The sequence below is a fragment of the Netta rufina genome (assembly GCF_964035555.1).
Source record: "Netta rufina genome assembly, chromosome: 5".
NCBI lineage: Eukaryota > Metazoa > Chordata > Aves > Anseriformes > Anatidae > Netta > Netta rufina.
In genome coordinates this window covers 15,904,960-15,929,504 of record NC_140128.1, presented here as the reverse complement: position 1 = coordinate 15,929,504, position 24,545 = coordinate 15,904,960, and the positions used below count along the sequence as shown (strand labels likewise).

At 46.8% G+C, this 24,545-nt stretch overlaps 1 protein-coding gene across 1 annotated transcript in view; it reads left to right on the top strand.

Annotated features, from left to right (window-relative positions):
- The window catches only part of PRR5L (proline rich 5 like), a 40,697-nt gene extending 16,617 nt beyond the window's left edge, over positions 1 to 24,080 (top strand). Inside the window, exons 4-9 of the mRNA XM_084286939.1 lie at positions 341 to 389; positions 10,864 to 10,921; positions 14,048 to 14,139; positions 17,499 to 17,639; positions 18,076 to 18,202; positions 23,378 to 24,080. Coding sequence (XP_084143065.1) covers positions 341 to 389; positions 10,864 to 10,921; positions 14,048 to 14,139; positions 17,499 to 17,639; positions 18,076 to 18,202; positions 23,378 to 23,760 — 850 coding nt within the window. The 3' untranslated portion in view covers positions 23,761 to 24,080. The remainder of the gene's footprint in view (positions 1 to 340; positions 390 to 10,863; positions 10,922 to 14,047; positions 14,140 to 17,498; positions 17,640 to 18,075; positions 18,203 to 23,377) is intronic.
- The last annotated feature ends 465 nt before the right edge of the window (positions 24,081 to 24,545 follow it).

Sequence of the window (24,545 nt, the reverse complement as noted above, 5' to 3'; positions counted from 1 at the left end):
TATCATCCCAGCTTTTTGTGGATTCGGGGGTGTCAGTGCTGTTTTTTTGTTTGTTTGTTTGTTTGTTTTTGTTTGTTTTTGTTTTTTCTTGTTCTAAGTGCATGGCTTATAAATAGAAGACTTCAGGAACACAATTTCATTCCTTCATAATTTTACAATAGCTTTTGTAAGTATTAGTAGAATATATACTTAGATGTAAAAGAAATCTAAATGTGGCCACAATGACGCATTCGCATATATTCATGTATCTTTGGCGTGACTGGTAGTAAGGCGGGGCTATGCCTGTTAGAAATGACCAGCAATGGCTGCTGCTTCATGGATGTGTTCCTTCTGTCTACAGACGGCTGCTGAAGAGTGAACTGGGATCCTTCATCACTGATTACTTTCAGGTAGTGTTACACGATTTACTTGCTTACTTTAAGATTTGGTCTCTTCAGCTTTGTAGCATACAGAACTCCTTATCACAAGCACGTAGCCTACAAGTTTCATTTCTGTTTTTGCACAGAAGGTCCTGGAGATCCTGATTTTTTTTTTTTAACATGGACCATATAGCTCTGAGGGTAACTGTATTTATGGATGCATATGCTAAATTAGGAATAATCTTCCTTTGCACTAAAGAAAGGCTGCTAACAGCCTGCCACGATCAAGAAGGAATTCGCTTATTATTTTTTTTTTTTAAGGAGGGGATGCCTATTCCTAGTTTCTTTCACTCTATTTCTGTAGTATAGAGAATTCTGGAGTAGGTTTTCTGAAACAGGGGCCAGCAAAGGGGAAGAGAAAAGATAACGGCTTTCTGTTTTGGAGGGGGCAGGGAAGGAAGTCCCTATCAGCAGGAAATCAACCTGGTTACTGTTTGCCTTTTAGTCCTATAAATATAAATGTAATCTATGAAAAAGCAAAAGATGAAGGATGAGGGAAGACCTAATCAATCACAAATCTGTTATTGCCTTTTCCTCATACTGTCCAGATAGACAGAAGTTCACGTGCAACCACATCAAAGCCTGTGTAAGATGATTTTGCGAGAATGCTGATGGCTTTCAATATTGCAAGTCGTTCAGTTGATTAAAAAAAAAAAAAAAAGAAAAAAAAAAAGAAGAAGGAGGCTTCTGAAAACAAGTGGGATTTTTGTGTCAGTTTTATTCCCTTTGAGTAAGAGAGAGAGAATTTCAGTACTTTCTGAAGTGGCTGACACCACTGTGTAGCGTGCCAATAGTTTAGAAAGGGGAAAAAAAAGACTTGTGTTGTTTCCTATCAGTATTAGATTACTTGATTTAAAAAAATCCCCCCACACTTCTGCTGTCAAGTGAGAAGCAAACTCCTGCCCTGGGGGTAGTTACGTTTCACTTCTTCAGGCCCTGTCTGCACAAGTCATTTACTGGAAAGAGGCAGCTTCTGGTGGGACATTTCCTAGAATGGAAGCACAGCAGAGAGGCGGTGAGCCCGTGGTACAAACCTATAGTACAGCAGGCTGAAGTGGAAAGCTGCTGCTGCCCCAGTGAGCTTGAGTACAGTTGAAATTTTGCAGCTAAATATATACGTGGCAACTTGAAATCTGAAAATGCTTCATCAGGCACTGAGCTACTGCGGTGTTAGGCAAGGCGTGGAGGTCTGGAATAAGCAGAAAATTTCCAGAGACAGCTTTGTGCGTCTTGAGGACTGAGCAGAGCACGGGGCCGTGCGTGTTCCTGAGGGATGCAAGGTGCTGACGCACGACTGTTATCTGGTTTTGAAGATTCAGTGCGTACTGGAGAAGACCTGGGTGGCTTCCAGCACTGACCAGATGCAGCTGCATTGCGTTGCTGTGCAAGACGGGCCCAGCATGGCCTGGGGACCGGACGGCTCTGAGTGCTGGGGTTTGGATGTGTTGTTCTCTTCCTCCAGCCTGTTTTGATCATGCCAGAGCCAGCGGTGTTAGCTGATGCTCCTTAGATCTGGTAGTTGTAGAGCAAAGGACTGAAGAGACTGCTTGCTGCTGGGGGCCACGCTGCTGGACCTGCTTTGTGCTGCTGCTAGCAAGCAGGAGGCACCTGAGCTTGTCCTGGGAGAGGGAGCTTATCACCAGCACTGTTTCCTGCAAAAGCAGGAGTAAAAAAAAGTGCTCTTTCACCCCAATGGCAGGGCTGTATTACTTCACTGGAAGGCCGCAATCACCATGCATGTACTGAGCACTGTGCTGTTGCAGTGGCCTTTGCCTTAGAGAGCTTGCAGTGCAAGGGTTTGGCTGCAGTCTGTTCTGAATTTGTTTTTCTGTCAGTCTGTCTGCTCACACTTGTGCACATACCTCAGCCTATATGGAGCAGTTCAGCTGCAGCTGCTGTTCTCCCACTGAAATCACTGGGACTAAAATTTATTTTGGGGGGGATTTTTTTAACTCAACTTTAAAAGAAGTAACTTGGCATCCAGCTGACTTAGCCTGAAGCAAAACTCTCAGTACTGGCAAGACATGAGACAAACAATGGAAGATAAAGGCTATTGTAGGAAATGAGCCTTTTTCCCTGCTCTGAGCTAAGAGGCAGGCATATTTCTGGTTCTACACTGACAGCATGTGCCAATGGTAGAAGTTACCATCCCCTCCTGAACGTCTTTAGTAAAAATCCTAGGGCTGTGGGATGGAGAAAGTCAGCTCTTCGTTGGCACACGAATAGCCAAAACTATTTCATTTGTCTGTGGATTCTGTTTCACTGTTGATGCCAGCTGATTTAAAGATATATTGCTCCACCAAATGAGCAATCAGCCTGTTTATTTGGCTGAAAACAAAGGAAAAAGGGGAAATATATATATATATATATATATTTTTTTTTCTGTTGGGTCAGCTACCTCATTTGGGCTCCCTCTGACAGGAGGGAGGTGATGGGAGCAGGCGACCAGGGTGGGAGAGGAGTGGAAGCGCATCTTTTGGCAGGAACTTCCTCCTTCATCTCTTAAAGCCTGTCGAGAAACTGTCCTGAGATCCAAATTTACTCTTCTTTTAGGCCGAAATGAACACTGAAAGATCTGCTCTCACGTGTAACCAGGCAGTTTTAAATATTCTAGCAGCAATTCAAACATCTAATTGGATCGTGTAATATTTGGACATGACAGAATGACTGAATATTTTCCATTTCTTATGCCACAGCACTTGTAATGGAAGCCACTAACCTCATTTTTGTAGAACACATTTTCCATTGTTTTAGAGTCCTGGCTCTTACATAATGTGTATTTTATACCCATACAAACACTTTTTTTTTTTTTTTCATAACCATTGATATTTAAGACTAAAATGGAGCAAAGCTTTTTTTAGTGAGACAAAGCTGCTTTGGGGATCAATTTGAACTGATTGCTCACAAGCCATTTTCACCAGTGCTTGTGGAAATTACCAATTTTTAGCTCCTGAAGTTGCTAAGGGCAAGTTTAGGAATCTGATGAGGTTTAAGAAGTTGTTCTCTGTGACCAAACCTTCATCATACCAGAGTCTGGTTTGTATTTGAAAGAGAAACGTAATTCCTACAAGGGTTCTGGTGGAAACTCAGATGTTTCCTTCTGAAGGAGATGTGTGTTTATAAATCTGCTGCTTTAGCAACCCCGTTAGATATACAAGCCATATCCTTGGATCAGAGTCTGAGTGTGAATGCCAGAGAGCTGGGGCTCAGCACACTCGGTATTTGCTGCAGATCTGCCTTAACGCAGTGCTCCCACGCTCCAGGCTTTCCAGTACTGATTTTGCCCATGCCCTGATGCTGTCAGAGGTTTCCTGCTGCTGCCGAGGGGCACTCTGCACCCTCTCCTCTCTCTGCCCTGCTCAGTGACCCAGCAGGGCACCACCAGCTCGTGCCTGGGTTAGCTGGCTGGCGGGCAGCGAGCTGAGCCACAGCAGGGAGGAGTCCCCTGGTAGGTGGCTGGGGTTTGGAGGAACGTGGTGTAGCGGGGACTGGGGCATCTCTGGGGCAACTGTAAGATTTTTCAGGTAGGCTCCCTTCGTTTTCCTCCTGTCTCACCCTTGTGATTATGAAGAAGGTTTCTGACATATAAAATTAGCAAGCATTGGTAAATTGATGTGTTCCTGATTCTGCACGCAGCCCGAACCAGCACCTTTGAGGATCAACTGTTTCTTTTCACTCTCTGGGGCTTGTTAATCTTGAAACTCACAGAGGAAAATGGAAATGTTAGCCATTTCACAGCTAACTGCCTTAGCAGAACTGCCTGCTTTGCACGTGTTAACTCCAAGCTGTCTCCTCCCGAAGCAGAGGGACCCCATCCCTGCTGGGAGCCCGCCGAGCCATGGCCTGAGCGGGCAGCTGAAGGAGGCGAGTTGGATGCGTTTGCTCAGTTGCTCCAATGAGAGCTTTGGCATCTCAGACACAGAAGTGAGGCTATTACATAATTTCCAGCCAGTTGCAGTGGAGGGCCCCAGGAGGCAAGAAGTCTTGACTCAGAGCTAGGCCTGGCTTTCTGTTTACATGCAAAACCATATTAACCACAGTGTACAAGACTCATGTCACTGGGGTGTCAAAGTCAGAACAACAAGATCAGAGTGGATAACTGCGAAAGCAAGTGGCAACAGCCACAGCACGAGCCCTGACCCAAGTCAAAATCGATTTTCTGTCCCCCCTTAGCATCATTAGAAGCGCGGCTGGCAGGGCTTCCCGGGCAGTCAGCAAGGAGCTCCTCTGCCAGGTGGCCCCTTCCTAAACCCCTGCTGCATCCCTTCCCAGGACTCTAGCCCGGCCGATGTCTCTTGATGCTTTTTCTCCCTTGAAAGCCTGCTTTTTAAAGTCGTGCCAGCAGCAGCAAACATCATGTGTCCCTCTGTCTCGCCCAGTCAAACAGAAAGCTGGCGTGCGTGACATTTCTCTTCCTGGTGCCAGGCTCCAATTTGTGCCCTTTTCACAGTAAGGTGAGGAAAGTTGTGCGGGTTTTGAGGTGACTGTGGCTGCTTGGTGCTTGTCCAGAAAACATCGGCAGCTGGAGCCCCTGCATGAAGGCAGGAGGGACCTTCAGCCTGCAAGGGGCTCAGGCTGCTCGCTGCTGTTGTGTCTCTCTGCTCGCTGGCTGGGATCCCCTGGTCAGGCAGGCCTGCTCACTGCTTCTGCTTCTCCTGGCGCTTTCTAGGACAGAACTCACACGGAGCAGCTCCAGAGGCTCTGCAGCGACTCCCAGCTTCGTCAGTGTGGGGGGAGGCAGCTCGCCCCCTTACCGTGAGCCCAGCAGAGGACCCGATCCTGGGTGGCACAGGCAGGCGATGCACCTGCCTTCAGGCCCCGTGCACCTCTGCTCCGTGGACGTGCATGATTCACTGGGTGTTACCACACGAAACTTCCTGCGGGGCTGCACCCAGGGCTGTCCCGCAGCGGGGCTCCGTGCGGAGCCGTGCTCGCAGCACCCCACTGCGTGGGCATGGGCATGGGATTTTCCTGTAGCCGCTGCCAGAGCGGGGACGTTGTGGTCTAGGTTGCAGCAGTGCTGCCCACTCGTCTGCCTGGTCTGCTCTCCTTCTTACTCCCCCTGCTTCACTTTCTCTTTTTGTGTGGGGTTTCTCTTTTAATCTGTGTTTTGAGCACAGCTGTCTCTAGAGTCTTTTTTAGGACATTATGTCATTTTTCTCCTGCAATTTATTCTCTATGTAGGATCAAAATGACCCCCCTACTTCTATCATCATTTTCACCTCTTTCTAGAAAGAGCAAAATGGGGGCATGCTCCAGGTATGAAATTCTGCAGCTCACAGAAATTGGCTTCTCTTAAACACTGGAAAAAACTTGGTATGTGCTTGAGTGCTACTGGCAATAACTGGTTAGAAAATACCAGGCAAATAAGTTTGGATGATGCTTTTTTTCTCAAATTAATGTCAGAGCATCCAAGAAAAGAGTGGCAGTGTGCCTGTAGAGCCTCTAGAAGTATAGCTTAACACTGGATTGCTTAGCCCCAGTTGGTTCAAAGGGGGAGTTTGCATTTCAGAAATGGTGAAATGTTTAGATGATAAGCTTGTGTTTTGTTTTGTTTTCTTTTCTTTTTCCATCCAGCAAGATCAGGTCAGTTATTTCAAGTTTGCTCTGGACCAGCATACTTCTGGTCTAAGCTTTTGTTTCTGATTAATGAATTAGTATTGACTTGTTAATATTAATGTGGCTTTTAAAAGTCATAGTGGCTGTGTTCAGCCTGGAGAGCTGAAAGGAAACTAAAATTTGTCTGTAATTAAATGGGCATTCAAGTAAACCTTTTTCCCCAAGCGTGGTGGCTTATTGGGAAATAGTAATATTTGGTTGGTTTGGGGGAATCCTGTTTTGCCTTGCTGAGGTTGCTAGTCCTGCTGCTCAGACAAGATGTGCCATCTCCTGGGACGGGTTAAGCTTCCTCGATGTTTTCTGTGGAGCTTTGTCAAAACCCACTCGGCTGCTGTTGCCCACCTTGTGCTCGAGCAGAGCCGAGCAAGGCCCGCTAGCGGCAGGGCTGCAGCCCGGAGCAGCTCCTGCCGGCTCTGCACGAAGGCTTTGCTCTAGCCACATTTATGAGCGGTGGACCCGAAAGAGCTCTTGTGGTTTTCTGCGCTTTGTGAAAACAGGCGGCTTTCAACCTGTAGGATTTCACCAGTTCGCTTTTACCAGCTGCAAAGCACCTCTCCCCAATGCACCAGCAGCTGCGCTTCCCTGGGGGGTCAGCTCGGGGCTGTGCTTTGCAGGACAGGCGCTGCAGCAGGAGCAGCGACGGGTCTGTGGCACCCCGAGAGAGCACACAGCTGGGGCTTCGTGGTGGGGAGCCAGGGAAAGCTGCTTTGGGAAGGGAGGGAATAACTGCTTCCAGTTGGCCCGTGATTATTGCACGGAGCTGGGAGGTGGCAGCTGAGCTTTTTCAGATAAATGCATCCTTCAGGCTTGCTTGGTGCAAGTCTTAACCTGGTCCTGCTTGTAAATGTAACATTTATTTTCCCTCTCAGCTCTGTGCCCCTATATTGCCTCAGGAATAAAGCAGTAATGAGACACGTAACCTACACAAGGTCTGGTGCAGGCCTCCCTGGGGCTGCATTTATTGAATTGTATTGATTAGTCAGCAAGCCGTGTGGGATTGCTTCATGAAAAAACCTGTCTTGCGTGATCCGAGGGGGTAATGTTTGGACTGAAGTCATTATTAAGCCCGTGACTTCGGTAGAAAAGACAAAGAAATAGAATTTCCAGAAAATCTTAAGATTGGGAGAAGGGAAATGATTTTTTTTTTTTTTGGTCGTTGATGTCATTAAAAAAAAAATAAATTCTCTGTTCCATAGGAAAAAGGAAAATTAAAGGGGATGATTGAACCATCTGCAGTAACTGTGTGCTGGGGAACTCAACGCTTTCTTAGAAGCCCTAAGAATGAGATTATGCGACCCGTTTAGCACATGGAAAAAATGAGAGATGTTTCATTAAAACCATCATAAATTCTTTGTATCCGGCTAATGATGAATATAGCTATTTTTAATTGATAAAACAGTGCTGCCCCTGAAGGTGTGCAGATGTATCTGCTGGCAGAGCTGTAAAACACAAAAATGACTCTGGAAGTAGAAAGCATCAGTAACACAAACTTATAACTGAAATAGCTGGAAAATTGTGTCTACAGTGCTCAGGAAGAGTACGTAAATTGAAACCTAATGTTCTGGTGCAAACAGAGAAGGCATTCATATTTCTGGAGACGCACACAGGAAAATAAGCGTGACATCCTCATATATATTTATATATACCTTTTTATCATGTAATAGTTTAAAATGCCACATTATTAAAGACTAACTGTAAATTTTCCCTGCAGTATATAAGATCTGTAATTACCTCAAGCTATAGGTTGGAAAATAAAGGCTTGACATATTTTACTAATAAACAGAAAGCAGTTGGGAGAATTAAAATGCAATATCACTCCAAGCATTACCCTATTGATCAGGCAGAAAAACATTTACAGTGTAAGCGGCTCTCATTTTTTCTTTTTTCCCCATATATTTTTTTTTTTCATTCCAGATTTCTTCCTCCCTCCTTTTTCACACTTTTTTCTTTTTTTTTTTTTTTTTTCCTGGAAAGTTTTCTAAGGCTTTTTGTGTGTGTGTGTGTGTGTGTCCAGAGCCCGACACACATAGTCAATTATTTCTGCCATCTAAAATCTGAATGGAGAGCCCAACAATTTTCACCTCTCTCTCCAAAGCTCTTATTTCTGCTAGAGAAAAGTTGCAAAACAGTTACCTTCCTTTAGCTGGCACAATGTTTGGGAGCACTGCAATTGTTTTCACTGCATCACCATCTTTATCCCACCGCTGCTGGTGTCCCTGCCCAGGAGGCAATCTGCTCCCAGCCGCCTTCTCTCTGCAGCTTTCTCCATCCTTTGGCAGCCCCCTGCTCCCCGCTCTGGTGGGAACTCGGGCTTTCCCTTTCTCTCAACCCTGACCCCAGCCTTAGTCAAGGCTCCCAGCCGCTGCCCAGATGAAACGTTTCTCACCGACAAGTTCCCCTTGCTCCCCGCAATTTCCTTTGGCAGCCTGTTGTCACCTCGGTGACGATGACTAAATCAGAAAATCGGCATCTGCAGGGAAAAAAAGAAAAAAACACAAAAAGAGTTTCAATCTGTGGATATTGAAAGTCCAGACAAGTGGGCTTTTATTTATTTCTTTTCAGAAGTTTCTGCTGGGCAGGTGGGCACCTCTGCGTGGACGTGGCAGCAGAGACCAGAGCCCGCCCTCCTCAGCTGGAAACCACGCGTGGCCTGGGACCTGCAAGCAGCCGCTCTGCTGTCCGTAGCGTTACCAGAGCGCCGTGTTGGCAGGCACTGCGTTTTAACCACGGTTAATGAGAGTCATTTGTACACTATTCGTGAGCAGGTTCAGAAGGTCGCATGCAAAAGTCCTTCGGGCTCCTGTCTCCCTGTAGTCGCCTGTGTGCAGAATGGCAATTTCAGCGTGTTCCCGTGCCAAACAGGACTGTTCAGGTCAGCTCTGATTCCTGTGCTGGAATCACTGGGGTTGGTGGATGGGAGACTGGAAATTTTTAGTAGTTTGACTGCCCTGCACGGATAGGATTGCTTTTGCACTTGTGCCAGCAATAGGGAAGGTCAAAGTCTTGTGACTTGGATGGGCAATTCAAATACAGCTTCATCCTGTGTGATGACCCTAAAGTGCTCTGGTTTTGTTGTGTAATTTATTTAAAAGGAACCTACATTCTACGTCTAAAATGTTCTAAATATTTTTGGTTTCACATTCCAAAAAAGAGAGGGCTCCTGCTAGCAGGACTAAATTAGCTTAAACCACGCATGACCATTAACTGCTTCCCTCTTGGATGCACGGTATGGTATTTAACCATCACTGCTACTCACGGAGTTCACCACTGGTACAACGGGTGGGCAGTCCTCCCTGTGTCGTGACTGAAGTCTGGAATCACTAATAATAAGGGGATTCCCGACCAGTACAGTGCATCCCGAGATGTTTCCTTACTGGTAGGACGTATGGAGGTGTCTCTTCAGTCCATTAGCCTCAATCTACTTGCAGAAGACTTTCGATTAGACACATTACTTAAAGAAGAGCCCTTCCTTTTCTACACATTTCAATGATACCTGATGCTAATGAGTAGGACTTGTAACTGGAAAGTTTTTTGCTTGTTCTGGAAAGTGAAGTGCAAGCAGAGAATATCACAGAGCAATGTTTCTTTTTATTTAATTATTGTTTTCCCCCTTCAGCAGTATCCCAGTTCAGTGTAGTTTCTTGTTGTAGGGGGGATGCGGAGGCATGCTGCTCTCTTTGCTGGGGCTGACTGGTGCTGTGACCTGCTTGTGTGTATCATGACCAGGCTGGTGCATGGTTACAATGGGAAGCAGCTCTGATGCCCAGAGCAGCAGCACAAGGGCAGTTTTGTGATATGGCAGCTGTCAGGAGGCTGCAGTACTGTGGCAGAATATTGTAAAGGCAATGTCTGTGGGGACTGAAAACAGATGTGCCTTGCTTCTGTGCTGATAAATGGGTTGAGAGGTGCAACTTTGACCAGGTTAGCCATTAACAATAAAAGCCGGAGGATGAACATGAGAGAGCAAGAGACCTCTGGATATTGTGTGCTACCCTGGTATTGAGTCCTTTCAAAGGCTTTATTTTCTATCAGTATGATCTCTGTGGTGGGACTGAACCTTCGGGGATGCAGTAATAGCATGTTACCCTTCTGCAGCTCCTTCCTCTAGGATTCTCAGAGCATTTCAGAATAACTGATTTTCCTCATGCTTTTGGGAGAACAAAAAGGTGGGTATCATTTTTTTGCACCAATTTTACATTTGGGGAAAGGAGACCTGAATACGTATCAGATATTTAGAATTACAGATATTAATTAATGAATATCTTGTTCTGTCTGATCCGTGATAGTTAAGACCATCTAGAAAGACTGTAGCTCCTGCCTCTTTCTTCTGCAGCTTGACACGGCACACTGAGATGATTCAACTGCTCAATATAGGAAAAAAAGAAAAAGAAAAAAGAAAAAAGCCTCATAGAAAGGGAATAGGTAGGGAAAGACAGAAAGATGTGGGAGCTGAATTGGCTTACTGTGTGGGCAAGCAGTGAGGTAGTGAAGGAGGAAGTGGGACTTTTTGGTAGCATTTGGCCTTTTGATCACCTCTGTCATATGGCTGAGGTGTAGCTAATGGGGCTGCACTCTAGGTTAGGAACCATTTTATTTTCTTGACTCCCTCCCCATGACCCAGGACAGGGTCTTTTTGGCAAACAGTGTGCAAAGCTCACAGTGAGACCAGGTCTGGTGGCGGTGCTGGGAGCTAGAACTGTGGCATGAGTAATCGTTGGATAACTGCATGTAAAGAGGGTAACATCTGAAAAAAACACATACTCTTCCATGTTTATTTTAAATCTTGGAAAAGGCAAATGCGTGTCTCTCTCTTCTCTCTTGGCAGAACCAGCTCCTTGCGAAAGGCTTGCTGTTTATAGAGGAGAAGGTTAAGCTGTGTGAAGGCAAGTACAGAAAGAAACCCATTCTGGAGTGGGCTCTTGGAGCGCCCTTTCGAGTCGCGCTTTGATGTTTGGCCAGAGGAGATGATTTGCATGGCTGAAAGGCCTGCAGCCCTGTCCGGTACCGTCTGAGAGGGTCACACAACCTCCTGGGGGCCAGGCTGCACTCAGTCTGTGCTGTTTATGGATGGTGGGCTGTTTGAATACCCGTGTGGCTGAAGCCACATCAGCCATGGCTTCACCACAAGAGCAGCAGTGTGTGTCCCGAGTGGCATTTGACCCTGAGCTCAGATCAGTTCTAGGCTGGACACGTATCCTGCTGCGAAACTGTGCTGAGAGCCTTCTGCCTGGTATTTCCCAATGTGATTCGCAGCTCTGCAGTCTGGCTCTTTGCACTCGTGGAAGCATGATTTGGGTTACAGCAACACTGTGTCATTATGCTTTAGAGAGCTGAACCAACAGGCCTTGTGTAAACGTAAAGAAAAAACGGGCACTGGGATGGGAACGAGGTCTTTCAGTAAAAAAGCCGACCACAGATGAAGTTCTGCCCAAACCACTGGGGCACAGACATTTGCTACCACAGAGCCCGTGGACCAAGGCCAGCTTGGAGCAGCAACTCCCGGGGGTGGCTGTGGGGGGAGTTAGTCATGCCCTGAATGCCTTCCTCAAGCAGAGAGTGCTGCTCAGAGAACGGCTTTATTCAAAACCAGGCTGCCGTCTGATTTGACCCAGTTTTGTAGCCTGTAGGGAAGATCCCTTGCTGATCGTCAACCTGCTGTATCTGGGTCATTAAATGCCAATCGACGCTTATAATCTGGTGTCATTGTTGGCGCTGGGCTCCTCCACACTGTTCTTCATCGAGGGAGCTCTCCGTTTGGCCAGCACGCTGTGGGACCAGACCTTGATGGAGCTGTGTGGTTGCCAGCCTCCTGCTTGGTGTGTGCTTCTTGGCACAGGCTCTGTAATGCAGGGAAGAAAAGCAGAATTGTGCATTTTCACGGACATGGGTGCCTGCTCTGCTGCTGCCAGCTCCTCAGAAAAGGCACCATGCAGCTTATCGTAGGTTTTGTTTTATGTGTATTCATATAAAATTGTTCTGATTTCTGCTTTAGCATGAAGAAGATCGAGTTCCAGCCTGCAATAAGCTGAGAGCAGCCCAGGAGTAGTTTGCAGCTGCTCAGGTAGATCAGTCAGGGTAAGATTTCCCAGGCAGACAGCAAAACCCCCTTCCTGTACCTCGTTTTTGTCCCCAGTTTAAAATGACACCAGAGCCACTTTACCTGTGCAAGCTGGCATCTCTGCAGGAGATGTCTCTTGTCACCTTTCTTTCACAACCCGTAGGCTTGTTCCAGGCCTTGTGGTCTCAGCAGCAAGAACTCGCACGCGCTTCTCAGCTTGTGCTGTCTTCCTGGAAAATTTCTCCCGTCCCAGCACTCAGTGATGGAATCATGTTCCTGCTGCAGGGCATGGCAGTGTTTCACTGTGTCTGTTTTTCAAATCTCATCCTCTTATTTTAATACAATTTTTCTTGATACAGTCTGTCAGAATCTCTTTCAGTGCCTGTAGGATTAGGATTTCTTGAAGGAACAAACCATTCCCCTTCAGAAGGAAAAGGAGTCTATGCCACTTCATTTCTAGCCCCACATACCAAAGCATTACAGTCTTGGGGAGGAGACAGAAGAGGGAGAAAGTTAAGAATTCAATTCATCTGTTTCCTGTTGTCTTTTTCATTTACGGTTGGCTGTTGCGGGGGTGTTGGGTAGCTGCTTGTGTGCCTGGAGCTCCAGTTGTGAAGCTGGTGTCATATCTGAGAGATGCTTCCCTCTCAGCCCTCCTGCAGTCAGTGAGGTCTCTGCTTGAAAGGAAACATCTGCAGAAGCTGGTCCTGCTGCCTCTGCCCTCCGGCTGTGTTGTACACGACATGACCCATTGCCAAGCATGGAAGTCTCCAGATGGGGAAAACACTTCAGCACACAGCGATAAGGCTCCCTCCAGTTGCAGTTTTGTGTGTGCTCCAGTTCCTCATGTAAGCTTGAGGCTGAGGCTCCAGAGCTGCCTTGAGCAGCTGCTTCCCTTGCTGCTCCTTGAGTCTTGACTTCTTGTGAGCCCCGTCTGAGGCTCTGTGAAAGGTGTCCTGGAAAATGATTTTGTCAGAAAACCCATGTTATTAAACGTGGGTCTGTATTTGCACCTGAAATTTCTGGGGATTTTATTGAAAACTTGAAAAAACGTTGCAAAACTTTGGCCTTTGGGGTTGGAAAAATCCCCTAAAAAGCTCAGGGGTTTTTTTTGGGCCTAAATGCTGAGAAACATACAGCTCTGTAAGGCAAGCCTAAGAGAATAATTTAAAATGTCTATACAAACTATTATGTTCAGTAAAGCATTTTTTGTTAATAATAGGCTTTTGACCACAGTTGTATTCTTATTATGGGAGTCATGAGTTGCATAACGTAGTCTGCCTTCATCTTAAATATCCACTTACATTCGGGGATGTTTGTTGGAGGCGGATTCACAGGAGGGGTAACCACAAGTGGATTTCACTTGGGAGCCTTCCAAATTGCCACGTTTGAGAGGAGAAGCCCTGAGAGGAGCACGGTGGCTTTGTGGCTTGTCAGAGCAGTGGGGGAACAGCCTGCAGGAGTTCACGACTTCTGTGTCCATGCTTGAGGCTGCTGGGATGCTGGAGAGGGGTTGGCTCTTATAAATGGTCTGACTCGGTTGCTGCAGGACAGCTAATGCTGGCTTTATGCACTGTTAGCATGCAGCCCTGCTAGTTTAGTCATTAGCTAATTTGGTAATTTAGAATAGCGAGATTACCCAGTCCTTTGCTGGGGAGGTAAAGCCTCCTCTTGAAGTCATTCTTCCCACTTCTGTTGGAGCTGGTCTCGTGTTTTGCTCGGAGCTGTCCTCTCTGCAGTGACAGAGCAATCCGTGGTTACACCCTCATGTCCCTGTCAGTTAAGGCAACGTTTGGCTGGGTTATGTCCCCTTTCCGGGAGGAAACTGGGAACATGAAGGGTGGGTTTGTATCTCTTACCTGGGGACACAGAGGGCAGTGGGAAAATTCAACCTGATTTTAGTATCCTTATTGCTAAAGCTCTTTCTTTCTCCCAATCTCTGTTTGTGTAGGTGAGGATCGCATTGAGATCCTGTCTGAAATTTGGGATCACTACTTTACAGAGACTCTTCCAACGCTCCAGGCAATATTCTACCCTGTCCAGGTAATCTCCATTAAAATTCAGTCTTCAGGTGAAGCAATGTAACTACGATGTCTCCTAAGAGTGCACCAAAACTTCTGTTTCAGCAGTACTGTTTGGCTGGTGGCTATACAGGTCTCAAAACCTTTAAACTACATCTGGGAGGAAGCAGAGTTTGCACAAGTCAACATTAGTTATCTGAGAAGGACTGCTAAAATCGACCAGGCCTTTTGAGCTGAGTTTATTCCCATTTGTCTATCCACTCTCTGTTCTTAGCTAAGCTTGTACACCGAAATTATCGGGCTGTACTTTGTCTGGACTGAAGCTCTGGACCATTTGCAGTTGTAAGTTCTTCCATTGTTAAATCTCGGGAGCTCTGCATGACAACGCTGACAACTTGTCTTCAGATGTCTTCCTCTGAACACTAGAACAGAAACCAATGTGTCTGACTTGTCCAAACTACTTTTGGAGGGCTTATATCCAAGTTATGCCTTTGGAAAAGCCTCTTAATATAGGGGCAAGTAAGCTTCTGGGTAGAGGACAAATGAACAACTTTATGTAAGACCCATTTACGTTGGATATTTTACAGCTGATTATTCCATTGGAATTGTTGAGCTGTGTCAGTTTTTCCTGTAGTTTTGGTGAGGGTTTCCATACAAGCAGTCTGAGTACCTTCCCAGTCTATTTTGATCTTCTGTCCCATCAAAGGAGAAGCAAAAACGTACTTCATGAGTAGACATTCTGTGAAATGCTAGCTGCCTTCTCCTGACTTTTGCCTGTTCCATGAGACGTGCTTTCCGGAGCCTTTTTAAAAATTTATTTATAATATTAATTTTCCCCTTGTATTGTTTGAAAGGCAGCATGTAAAGCTCAAAGGTTGCCCTTTTTCTCTAATCCTATTAAAGCTGGCATTTCCTAAAAGAGCAAAAGACTTCTGTAAAGACAGACACTAACCTTTTTACTGTGTTTATTTTTATTCTTTCCTTGCTGCAGATGCTTAAAGGTAGGTGCTTGGCAGCTCAGACTGCACAATTATAACATCCTCCTTTTTTTTTTTCTTCTCCTTTTGCAACTAACTCCCAGTCATAGAGTGACCTAATCTATTTACGTAGGGGTTTGTCTGCACTGCAGCTATCCGTGCACTGTAGAACCAGCTGAGCTAACTGTGTGTGATGTCTGCAGATGCTAATAATTCTTCCACTTATCAGAAAATCTCCTCTGGTGCTATTAAATGTCTCTATTGAGAACCTGAACAAAAACTACTGCACGGTTGGTGCAGCTTTTGGAAGTAGCTTGGTGGTGGTGGTGATGAAGCCGTGCCTATGGGATACTGGGATTCTTTGAAGTCTTAACACAGATGCAGTAAGAAAGTTGTCACAAAATCCGTGTCCAAACGATTTTATAGAAGCTGTGATGTTAAGGGCATATTGTTATTTTCTAAATGAGGAACTGAAAGGTTACAGACCACATATTTAAAGCTTTGCAAGTATCTAAGTCCTACACAAATGACTTAAACACCCTAAATAAATACGTCTAAGGACCTGACTCAAAGTAAGCTGCCTTAGGCTACAACAAAGGGAACTGCTGGAGCCACGAGAAACCGAATCATGATTGCTCTTATTCCAGAGCAGTGCCCTGATAACAAGGTTGGCCTTTTCCTACAATTAAGAAACCGTATGTGCCTATTTATCTGATGCATCACCAAATGCAAAAAGAGGTCATCTAGCAAATCCCTTTCACCAAGCTGCAGTTCTCCATGAGCTACTCTGGTAGCTGAGGAGGCCTTTGCGTTGTTGGTTCGCCATCACCTGTGACTCCCCTGTTGTAAATGCCAACACCAATGTCAGCGTTTTGTTGTGCCTTCTGTGATCCCAGCAACTCTCCATTCAGAATGAAAGTAAGTCAGCCAAACTTGTGAGTCTGTTACCAAATGTAGTAACTAGAAGTAACTTCCTATCTCAGCTAACTTTAAACCTGAGGCTCAGAGCTGTTGCAGAAATATGACCTTTAAGCAGCCAAGTTGGTTAAATTGCTGTGCAGAGGGAAACTGTGTAAACAGGTCACTGACTTTTATATAGTTTCAGCTGTTGATGTAACTACCTGGTGTGGAAAAAGAATAGCAAGTCTTGTTTTGTTTGGCACAGCGAGGTGTTTGCATTCTGAAATGGGATATGAACTTAATGGGACTAAACTGCGTGATATAAATAAAGCGTGCAGCTGCTGAAATACAGTTCAGAGATATGAATCCAGTCTTTTCTACACCTTGATGATTCCAAACATGCAGCGATGGTTTAAACAGCAAAGTGCTTTCACTGTGGCCAAGCTGCCTGCCAGACCACTTGCTTTAGGTCATATTTACATATTGATGAAGCTGTTAATTATGACATTAAACCCATTATGAATTAATGATTAACTGGTGTTAATTCCTTCCAGCTAAATATTTGCCTCGGTGGTTGTGTTATGGAGACTATAAAATGGCTCCAAAAAGGAGCACAGGGCAGAAATTAACAGGCTGGAGGGAACTAGGAAAACTCTTCAGGCTGGAAAGTGCTGGGCAGGGCTGGGAGGAAAATTTCTGTGTTAAGTGGGGCGAGAGGAAGTCATACGTACGTGAAGCCTTACAGAAGGAAAGACAAACACCAGAATGCCCAATGGAGTCCAACAGTGTCTAAGTGTGCTAAGGAAAACTACAACGTCTTCATCTGTTAGCCCTGCTCACTCTTGTTGTTGATGGTAAAGGCTACAGAACATCTTGTGGTGGAAATTAAGTTGGTTGCTTCCATTTTCTGTTCATTTTCTTTTTTTATTATTTTATATTTTGTTGGTACAAGCAATCAAATTAGCTTTGTTCTAGCCTAAATCCTAACATCTGCAGTGGACTGCATTCTGGATTTTTGTCTTATCAGCAAGGTCTAAAGTGCAGATGTTGAACAGAAAGAGGATCCAACACAGACCAGAGGTAGGCTTGGTCAAGGAATATTCTGTACCAACATCTTCCACTACCAAATCTTTTGCAGTTTCTCAGCTCCAAGTGTCAAATGCACCAGCTGCAGCTGTCTTCAGATGTTTGTGACCAGATTTGCTGTCAGTTGGGTTTCATGAATATGCAGTCTTTTGGTGAAATACAGGTCCCTTTTTGGCTTCACTCCAAACCTCGTGGCACCTCAGATGAGGTGTTACCCTTTTCAGAATTTATGTGGGACAGAGGCTGAGTGGGAAGCTACCAAAGAGTGCCAAAAGTCTTCACACCGAGCAGCTGGGGGGCTTCACCACAGCAGCAATGGGCAGGATAGGCCCTTTCTGTCTGTGTGCATGTATTTATCAGTGTGGTGCTCCTATGGCCCTTTACTAACTCTTGGGTTTTTGCTTCCTGTGTTTTTCAGGGTCAGGAGTTGACTATTCGTCAGATCGCTCTTCTTGGCTTCCGCGACTTGGTGCTGCTAAAAGTGAAGTTGGAAGAAATTCTTCCTCTGGTCCAGACGAAGCTCCCAGCTTCCATTGTCCAGATGCTGTTAATTCTGCAGGTGGGGAGCCTCTCGTTTGCTTCATCTGACTCCAGTAGCAATTCTTGTCCTCACCTAGCTGAAACAAATCTTTGAAAGGAGAATGGCGAAGTCAGAGGGTGCAATGAAGGGTAAATTGTGTTCTTATTTGGGAATGGTGAACATAGAAGTGAGAGCTAAATTTGAACAGTTAATGCCCTGAACTTTTCTGGAAATGGGTAAGGATATTTCTGTGAGAGGGACAGGTTCTGCTCTGTTGTGTTTGCATTTTCCTTGGTGCCTTGTCTCCCCAGCTAGGAACAGTCCCACAACTCTTATCTCCACATCGTCATCTACCAGCTTCTCCGAATGCCTCTTTGTACCCCAGTTCTTTTGGTTTGTCAGCTTTGTAATGACCCAGTGAGTCCTACTCCAAGTCATGTAAGGGTAACGTTGGCTTTTCATGTTTGAATTTCAGAGCGTCCACGAGCCCACTGGCCCTAGTGAGGGCTACCTCCAGCTGGAAGAACTGGTGAAGCAGGTGGTGTCGCCGTACTTGGGTTTGTGCGAGGACCACAGCTTCTCTGGTGGCACCTGCTTGCTTGGTAAGATGTGTGCACCATGCACAAGCTCTTTCAAACACTCTTACTGGGGTACATATGTCAGCTAACGTGAGGCAGTGCACATCGGTGCTAGAAAAGATAGTGCATGACTACATGAGAGAGAAAGCAAAGGTTAAAGTGCTCCCAAGAAGGTCCTGATTAATATGTTTCTGAGTGGTGTGGTTTTTATTTTCCCTCACTGAGGGAACTATAAAGGCCCCGCCACTGTCCACACATGCAAAATCTCCCCTCTTTCTGAAGGCCGTTGGGATTTTAAAGCTGCTCTCTCTGGTCCGTGCCTGATGTGCTGCCCTCACCCTCTCTTGCTGGTGTGAGATTGCACCTGTTCCTTTTCTGCCTGCTCTCTGTTCCTGCTTGCTAACCTGCACTGACTGCCTCAACTCCTGCACTCACTGCTGCATCCACCACCCTTACAGCCAGCTAAATTCTTGTTTACTTATCCTGAGAGATTACTCTTGTATTTTTATTTTTTTTTTATTTCATGGAGTCTTTCTTCAATCTGAGGACTCTTTAAAAAGAAAATCTGTATTTCAGTTGTGGATAGATGGGGCTAGGAGAGAGAACTGGCACTGCACTTCAGAAAGGGCGTGCTTACTGTGGAAAACTTGAGACGTGATCCAGGAGCTCTGCTCACAATTATGCTGAGCAAGAAAAGATCGACCAGCTATGGAATAGTTCTGGCAATCCTGGTTTGGTAACCATGAAGATTTAAATGGAGCAAGTGAAGAAAGCTCCAGTCCCCCTCCTGTTCTGTGGCACTTTATAAGCTGCAGCCTTTACTTGGATACACTCGTGGCAGCCCTAAGTTAGCTGAAGACACGCAGCCTGTCTTGTATTATGCCTCAGTAGGACAGGGTGAAGGATGGTCTTATGGCAGAAGGACTTTTCAGGGCTCGGATGATCTGTGTCAGCTCTTGTAGCTGCTGGGCAAATAAATAAGGTATCTTTTATACAAGTTAACATGGTTAGATTCTTCAGCATTGAGTTGCAGACCTCATCTGAGGCTAGATCTAGACCACAAACCCCCATAAATGTTGAGCAAATTTGTTTGGCTGTTTATGGATGCCTGCATGCTGCCGGGATAGCGTGAGGTGTAGCTGCCTGACTCGTGCTGAAGTTCCTAGCCATCCTGGGTTCCTGCCAGCTGCACAAAGCACTAGTGTCATGAAACAAAAATCCACATGAACTGGCCTTGTAAAGTTTATGTGCCTCAAAATCATTGTGCTTGCTTTGATTTTAGCTCTGATTTATTTGTGTATATTCCCAGGGAGGCCTTTTGCCCTTGCTCCACCCTGTGCTGAGCAGAAGGAAAGAAATAACTTGTGCTTGCATTACAGAGCATTGACAAGGAGCAGCACCTTTCTGCAGATAATCTTGTCACTTTCAAAGTGCTCCTGTGGTGGTCGTTTCTTTTAGTAACTGCCATTTCTCATCAAATTTCTTTCTCTTCCTCTTTCTCTCTTTCTGTCACCTTTGTGCTTTCTCAGAACGAGTTTATTCTCCCGCTGGGCAGTCAGTAGTGATGGGAATCCCAGTAGGCTCCTTGCCATACAGTGGCTCTGTAGCAGCTCTTGTGAAACACGCAGTTGGGCCTCAGGTGTGCTTGTGTTCTCACTGGAGCCCAAACTGCCATCAAGACTGCAGCCTTCAAGATGCACGGGTGTTGGGAAATGTGACTGAAGGAGGTATCTTGTCGTGGCTGCAAACAGACACAAAGCTTCAGCCTTCAAGGCTGCAGTATGTTAAACTTGATATAAACCCAGAGAGGAGTGCAGCAGGAATAGGTGTGCGGGGAGCAGAGCAGCTCGCAGAGGGGATCCGAGGCAGGCAGCCTCCCTCATCAAAGTCACAAATTACAAAGTCAAGATGGGGCGTGGGGAAGAATGCTGTATCCCCAAACCCAACCCAGACACCAAAGGCAGGCTGCGCTCTGCCCACTTTTACCTCTGAGCTCTGTTGTTACCCCTGCGTTGGCAGAAGCATCGGGGTGCAGTTGCTTCAGCTGGTTTGTGTTCCTTTTGCTGTGCTGTGCTGCTCTCCTGTTACCCACCCTTCTTGCTTCTGCCATGTAAATGAGCCACAACCTGCGTTGTAAGGATGTATGCCAGGTGGATCCAGTTGTCTGAGAAACAATGTTTAAAGTACAAATGGGGAAGAAGATAAAACATTCACCCTATTTCCCCCACGTATTAAACATAATATTATTGCTGATTTGAGGTTGCCTGCAAAAATTCCTGAAAAACTGTATGACAGTTCCCTTTAGAAAGCATCTTCTGTGGCCACTGGCAAGGTGCACAGCAGTCCCTGAGAGGTGAGACGACTTCCTTTCCTCTAGAAGCCCACGGGAACCCGAGAATTAATGTTCGAGTTCTCTGCCAGCTCCTTTACCTTCTGCACCACGATGTGGTTGTGGATGAACTTCAGTCCCGGAGCATGCTGGAGCATAGCTCTGGGCAGCGAGGTTTGGGAGCATTAACCTGAGATGCTTTTCTCTCCAGAGGACTACTCTGAGGACGATTTCGAATGAGAAAGCTCCTAGGACAAGACCAGTGTGCGTTGTGTCAGCACTCAGCTGCTTTGTGCTTCTTTTCCTTTCAGACTTTGTCTACCCGGATGGATTTCTGTGCCTTACAGCTCTTGTGGTGACTTGGTACGATGCATGCATAGCGTTACAGAGGTGAGGCAGTGCCCCACTGCGTAATGAGATAAGAGAGAGATAAAGGACAGGTGGCTCGCAGAAAACAAAGCTGGAAGGTGTCGCACAGTCTGATGCTTCTCGGCCATCGGTTCGTAGCTGGAGGTTGTGCAAGAGCTGCAGGCTGTTTGAAATTTTACAGGGAACTGTGATTGCTCTATCAAGCAATTAAAGGGGGGAAAGTAAAGCAGTAAATGTATATTCAGAGCTTAGCTTAATTTTTATCTGGCTCTCATCGTAAAGGATTTTACCTTTGTTGCACAAAAATCATCGGTGGAAGGCATTGCTTAATGCCTTTGCTGTTGTGGGGAGAAAATACCACACGTGGACACACGTTCACTCTGATTCATGGGTGGTTTTGCAAGCTCAGCTGCAGTGTGCCTCCTCTGCCCTTGCGGTGTATCTGGGTTACGGTGGTTACTTCAGCCTCACGGAGCTCAGGGCCTTTGCTTTATTTTGCACACAGCAGGCAGCACAGCGCGCCTGTTCCATGCTGCTACAGGTCTGGGGGGAAGAGTGCAAACTGCTGCAGTAGGTGATGGAGCAAGGGACACTTGTTGACCATTTTGCCACAGAAGCCAGGGATGTAGCAGCGGAGGATGTCAGGACCAATTTTCCAGCGTCCGTGCCCGCAGGGTAGCCAGGCTGGGCAGGAGTAATTAAATGTTATTGCTTCCTTCTCTGTGCTCGCTCTCAGTGGACTTTAATCTCTCAGGTCATCGGGCTCGGCTGTTTCAGCAGCACTAAAAGTTTACACACAAGCTGGCATTTTTTTTCTCACGGGAACATTTTTATTTATTAGGTGAACATCAGGCCACGGCCATGATTTTTCTTTTCCCTGTGTATCCCAGCTTTTTGGGAAGTGCTACAAGCTGTCTCTGTTTAAATGAAGCATGTTTTCATATTTAAATGTGCTGTTTAGGAACAGAGAAGAGCAAAGATTTTGCCTTTGCCTGCAAAACCTTCAGTGATGGAGTCCGGAGAATGGGCAGCTTGGTGCATGGCTCAGTTCAGCTGAATCTCCTCAGGCCTCTCTCGCTGGCCAAGAAACCTCTGCACAGCTAAAGGCAAGGCAGGACAGGCAGAATGGAAATGTTCATTTGTGGAATGGGGCACTGTGATGAACACAACCTCGGGGAGCTACTGGCCTCCCTTTAGCCTCTCAGCCCCAGAGCTGAGCAGGTCTGGGTCTGGCAGTGCCAGTGCTCAAAACCTCGTCTGTGCCTTCCCTGAAGTGCAGCAGGAACCAAACCATCCTAATGAGCATGGCTGAGAGCAGCGGGGTGAAGCTTTGTCATCGCCTGGCTGCTGCCAGCGGTGGGGTTTTGGCTGCTCAGCCACTCCTCCCTGTCACAATCCCAAGTTTGTTTTCTGCCTTTCTCACTGATGCAAGCTTCCAAAACTGTTTCATAACCTTCCACGATGAGTGCTCTTCTTTGAATTTTGTTACTGTCTCTTACGCTTTGCGGTCTTGGAGGAAGTATTGTACGTAGTCTGCAAGGCTTCTGACTTCAGGAAATGAGACCCTGTGCTTCAAGGAAGTTGGTGAGATGCACACGCAGGCTGGGAATAGCTTTGTCAGCTGCGCTGGGGGCAGGTCACGGGGTGTTCATCACCACACGGCGATGCTGCGTGGCGGTGGCAGACAGGAGGTGAGAAGTGATGCTGTCTGGTTAAACCTGTCAGGGAACCCAAGGCAAAAACCCAGACGCCAGCTTTTCTTAAAATTTTCAGTGTCAGAACTGAAACAGCGCTCATGAAGTGGGGCTGGGGACCATGCCTGGGGCTCAAGTTTTAAACCAAGAGACTCGCTTGTCCCTCTGAATGGTCTGTCCCCCCCCAGGCTGTTGTGCTGTGCACTGTCAGGTGTTTTCAGTGCCTAGCCCCAAATGCAGGCGTGTTTCAGAATTGGATGAAATGTTCTTTTCCTTGTGTGATCTTTAAAAAATTGCAGTGGGATGGTGCTACCTGCACAGCCTTTCCAAGCAGCCAGTGCAATGGTGGCATCAGGAATGTCATGCTGACACCAGCTGATGGCATCTCCTGAGGGAAAATTTCCAGATAGAAGGATGGCGAGTCAGGTCTTCACCAAATGTTCCTCTGGGAACTTGTGCCACTGATTTTAGAGAACTTGCACGTGGGAGCTTCTGCTCTGCCCTCACCCTCTCTGTACATTGGAGGACAATCAGGAAGCTGAAGAGTGCTCCTTTGCTGCACCCATTGCTTTTGGGCTTGCTTCTCTTGCAGGCAGCAGCTCTGCTGCCTGGCAGCGGAGTGGGGGGTGTTTCCTTCCCAACCCCCTGGCAGGATGCCCTGCAGAGCATCTGGGCAGTGGCACCAGGATGGCAAACTCAGTGTGGCTGCAAACTGAGCGCTCTCCGTTCCCTGCAGCCAGCCCCGCAGCTCAGACAAGGCTTTGCCCGAGCCCTGCTGATGGTTCCTGCTTCCTTCTTCTCTTCCAGAGCGGCGCTACTCCAGGTCCCGTCCCAAGGCTGGCGCGCTGAGCTATTCGTCTCACCTGGTGACGAGTCGGCAGCCCAGCGAGATGGCCCTGACGCCGCTGACAGAGCAGGAGGGGGAGGCTTACCTGGAGAAATGCGGCAGCATCCGGCGCCACACCGTCGCCAACGCTCACTCGGATATTCAGCTCCTGGCGATGGCCTCCATGATGCACACGGGGATGGTGATCGAGGAGCCAGACAGCAGCGACAAGTGCCTCCTCCTGCAGCCCAGCTTCAGCCACAGGCAGTGCTCCAGCGAGCCCAGTATCGCTGACGGGCCTGAGGCCGTCATGGCCGCAGGGAGGCAGGACTCTGCAGAGCTGAACTGCACCTCGGTCAGCTAGAAGTCTGGCTGAGGAGAGGAGGACTGCGTGCACTAAGCTGGACAAACAGTCTTGTCCCAACCGGGAAAAGAGGAAAACTCGTGTTTGCTCCTCATTGAAACGGCCTCGTGGGACCTAATGTCTGTTTGGGAATGCTCGATTTGTTTTTCTTTCCTGTCTGTGATCGTTGTTGACAGAGGTACCAGCCTGCTCCCGAACGAGCACTGAGGGCTGCAAAGCTGAGCGTTGCAGCCTACTTTATATAAGCTTTTGTTCTGTACTAGCCCAAACCTCCTGAGCTCAGGTTTCCTTCTGTTTCCCTGGTATGACGTAAATTAGCCCCTTTCTGCTTTTCTCTGTCTTTCTTGGTTTTATGCTACTCGTTTGCTCTTTGCTGTTGCAGTAGAAAGCCCCGTGTTGAATGCTCTGGCTGCTCCTGGCACTGGAGTGGGAATGGCTGAGGACTGCATTATTTTTTTTAAGTTGAACTCAGGGGTGAAACCACTTGTGCCTTGCAGTAAGGTCTGCTCAGACGGCTTGTGAGAGAAGGAGATCCTTTGCTTGCCTCCCATGGGCATGGGTTTCAAGTCCAAATCTGAAGAAACCAGATTTTTTCCCCCTGTACCTGAACAGAAGTGAATATACATGGCACCTCAGATGAGCACTTCAAATGTACTTTTAGTTCCAGTAATGTCTTTGGGGGGTGCTGGTGTAAATTGGGTGCAAAGGAGGGAAGTGTAAATTAGGGACAAAATACAGTCCTGAGCATCCTGGCACTCGGCATTAATTTTCTCTCCAAATTTTGG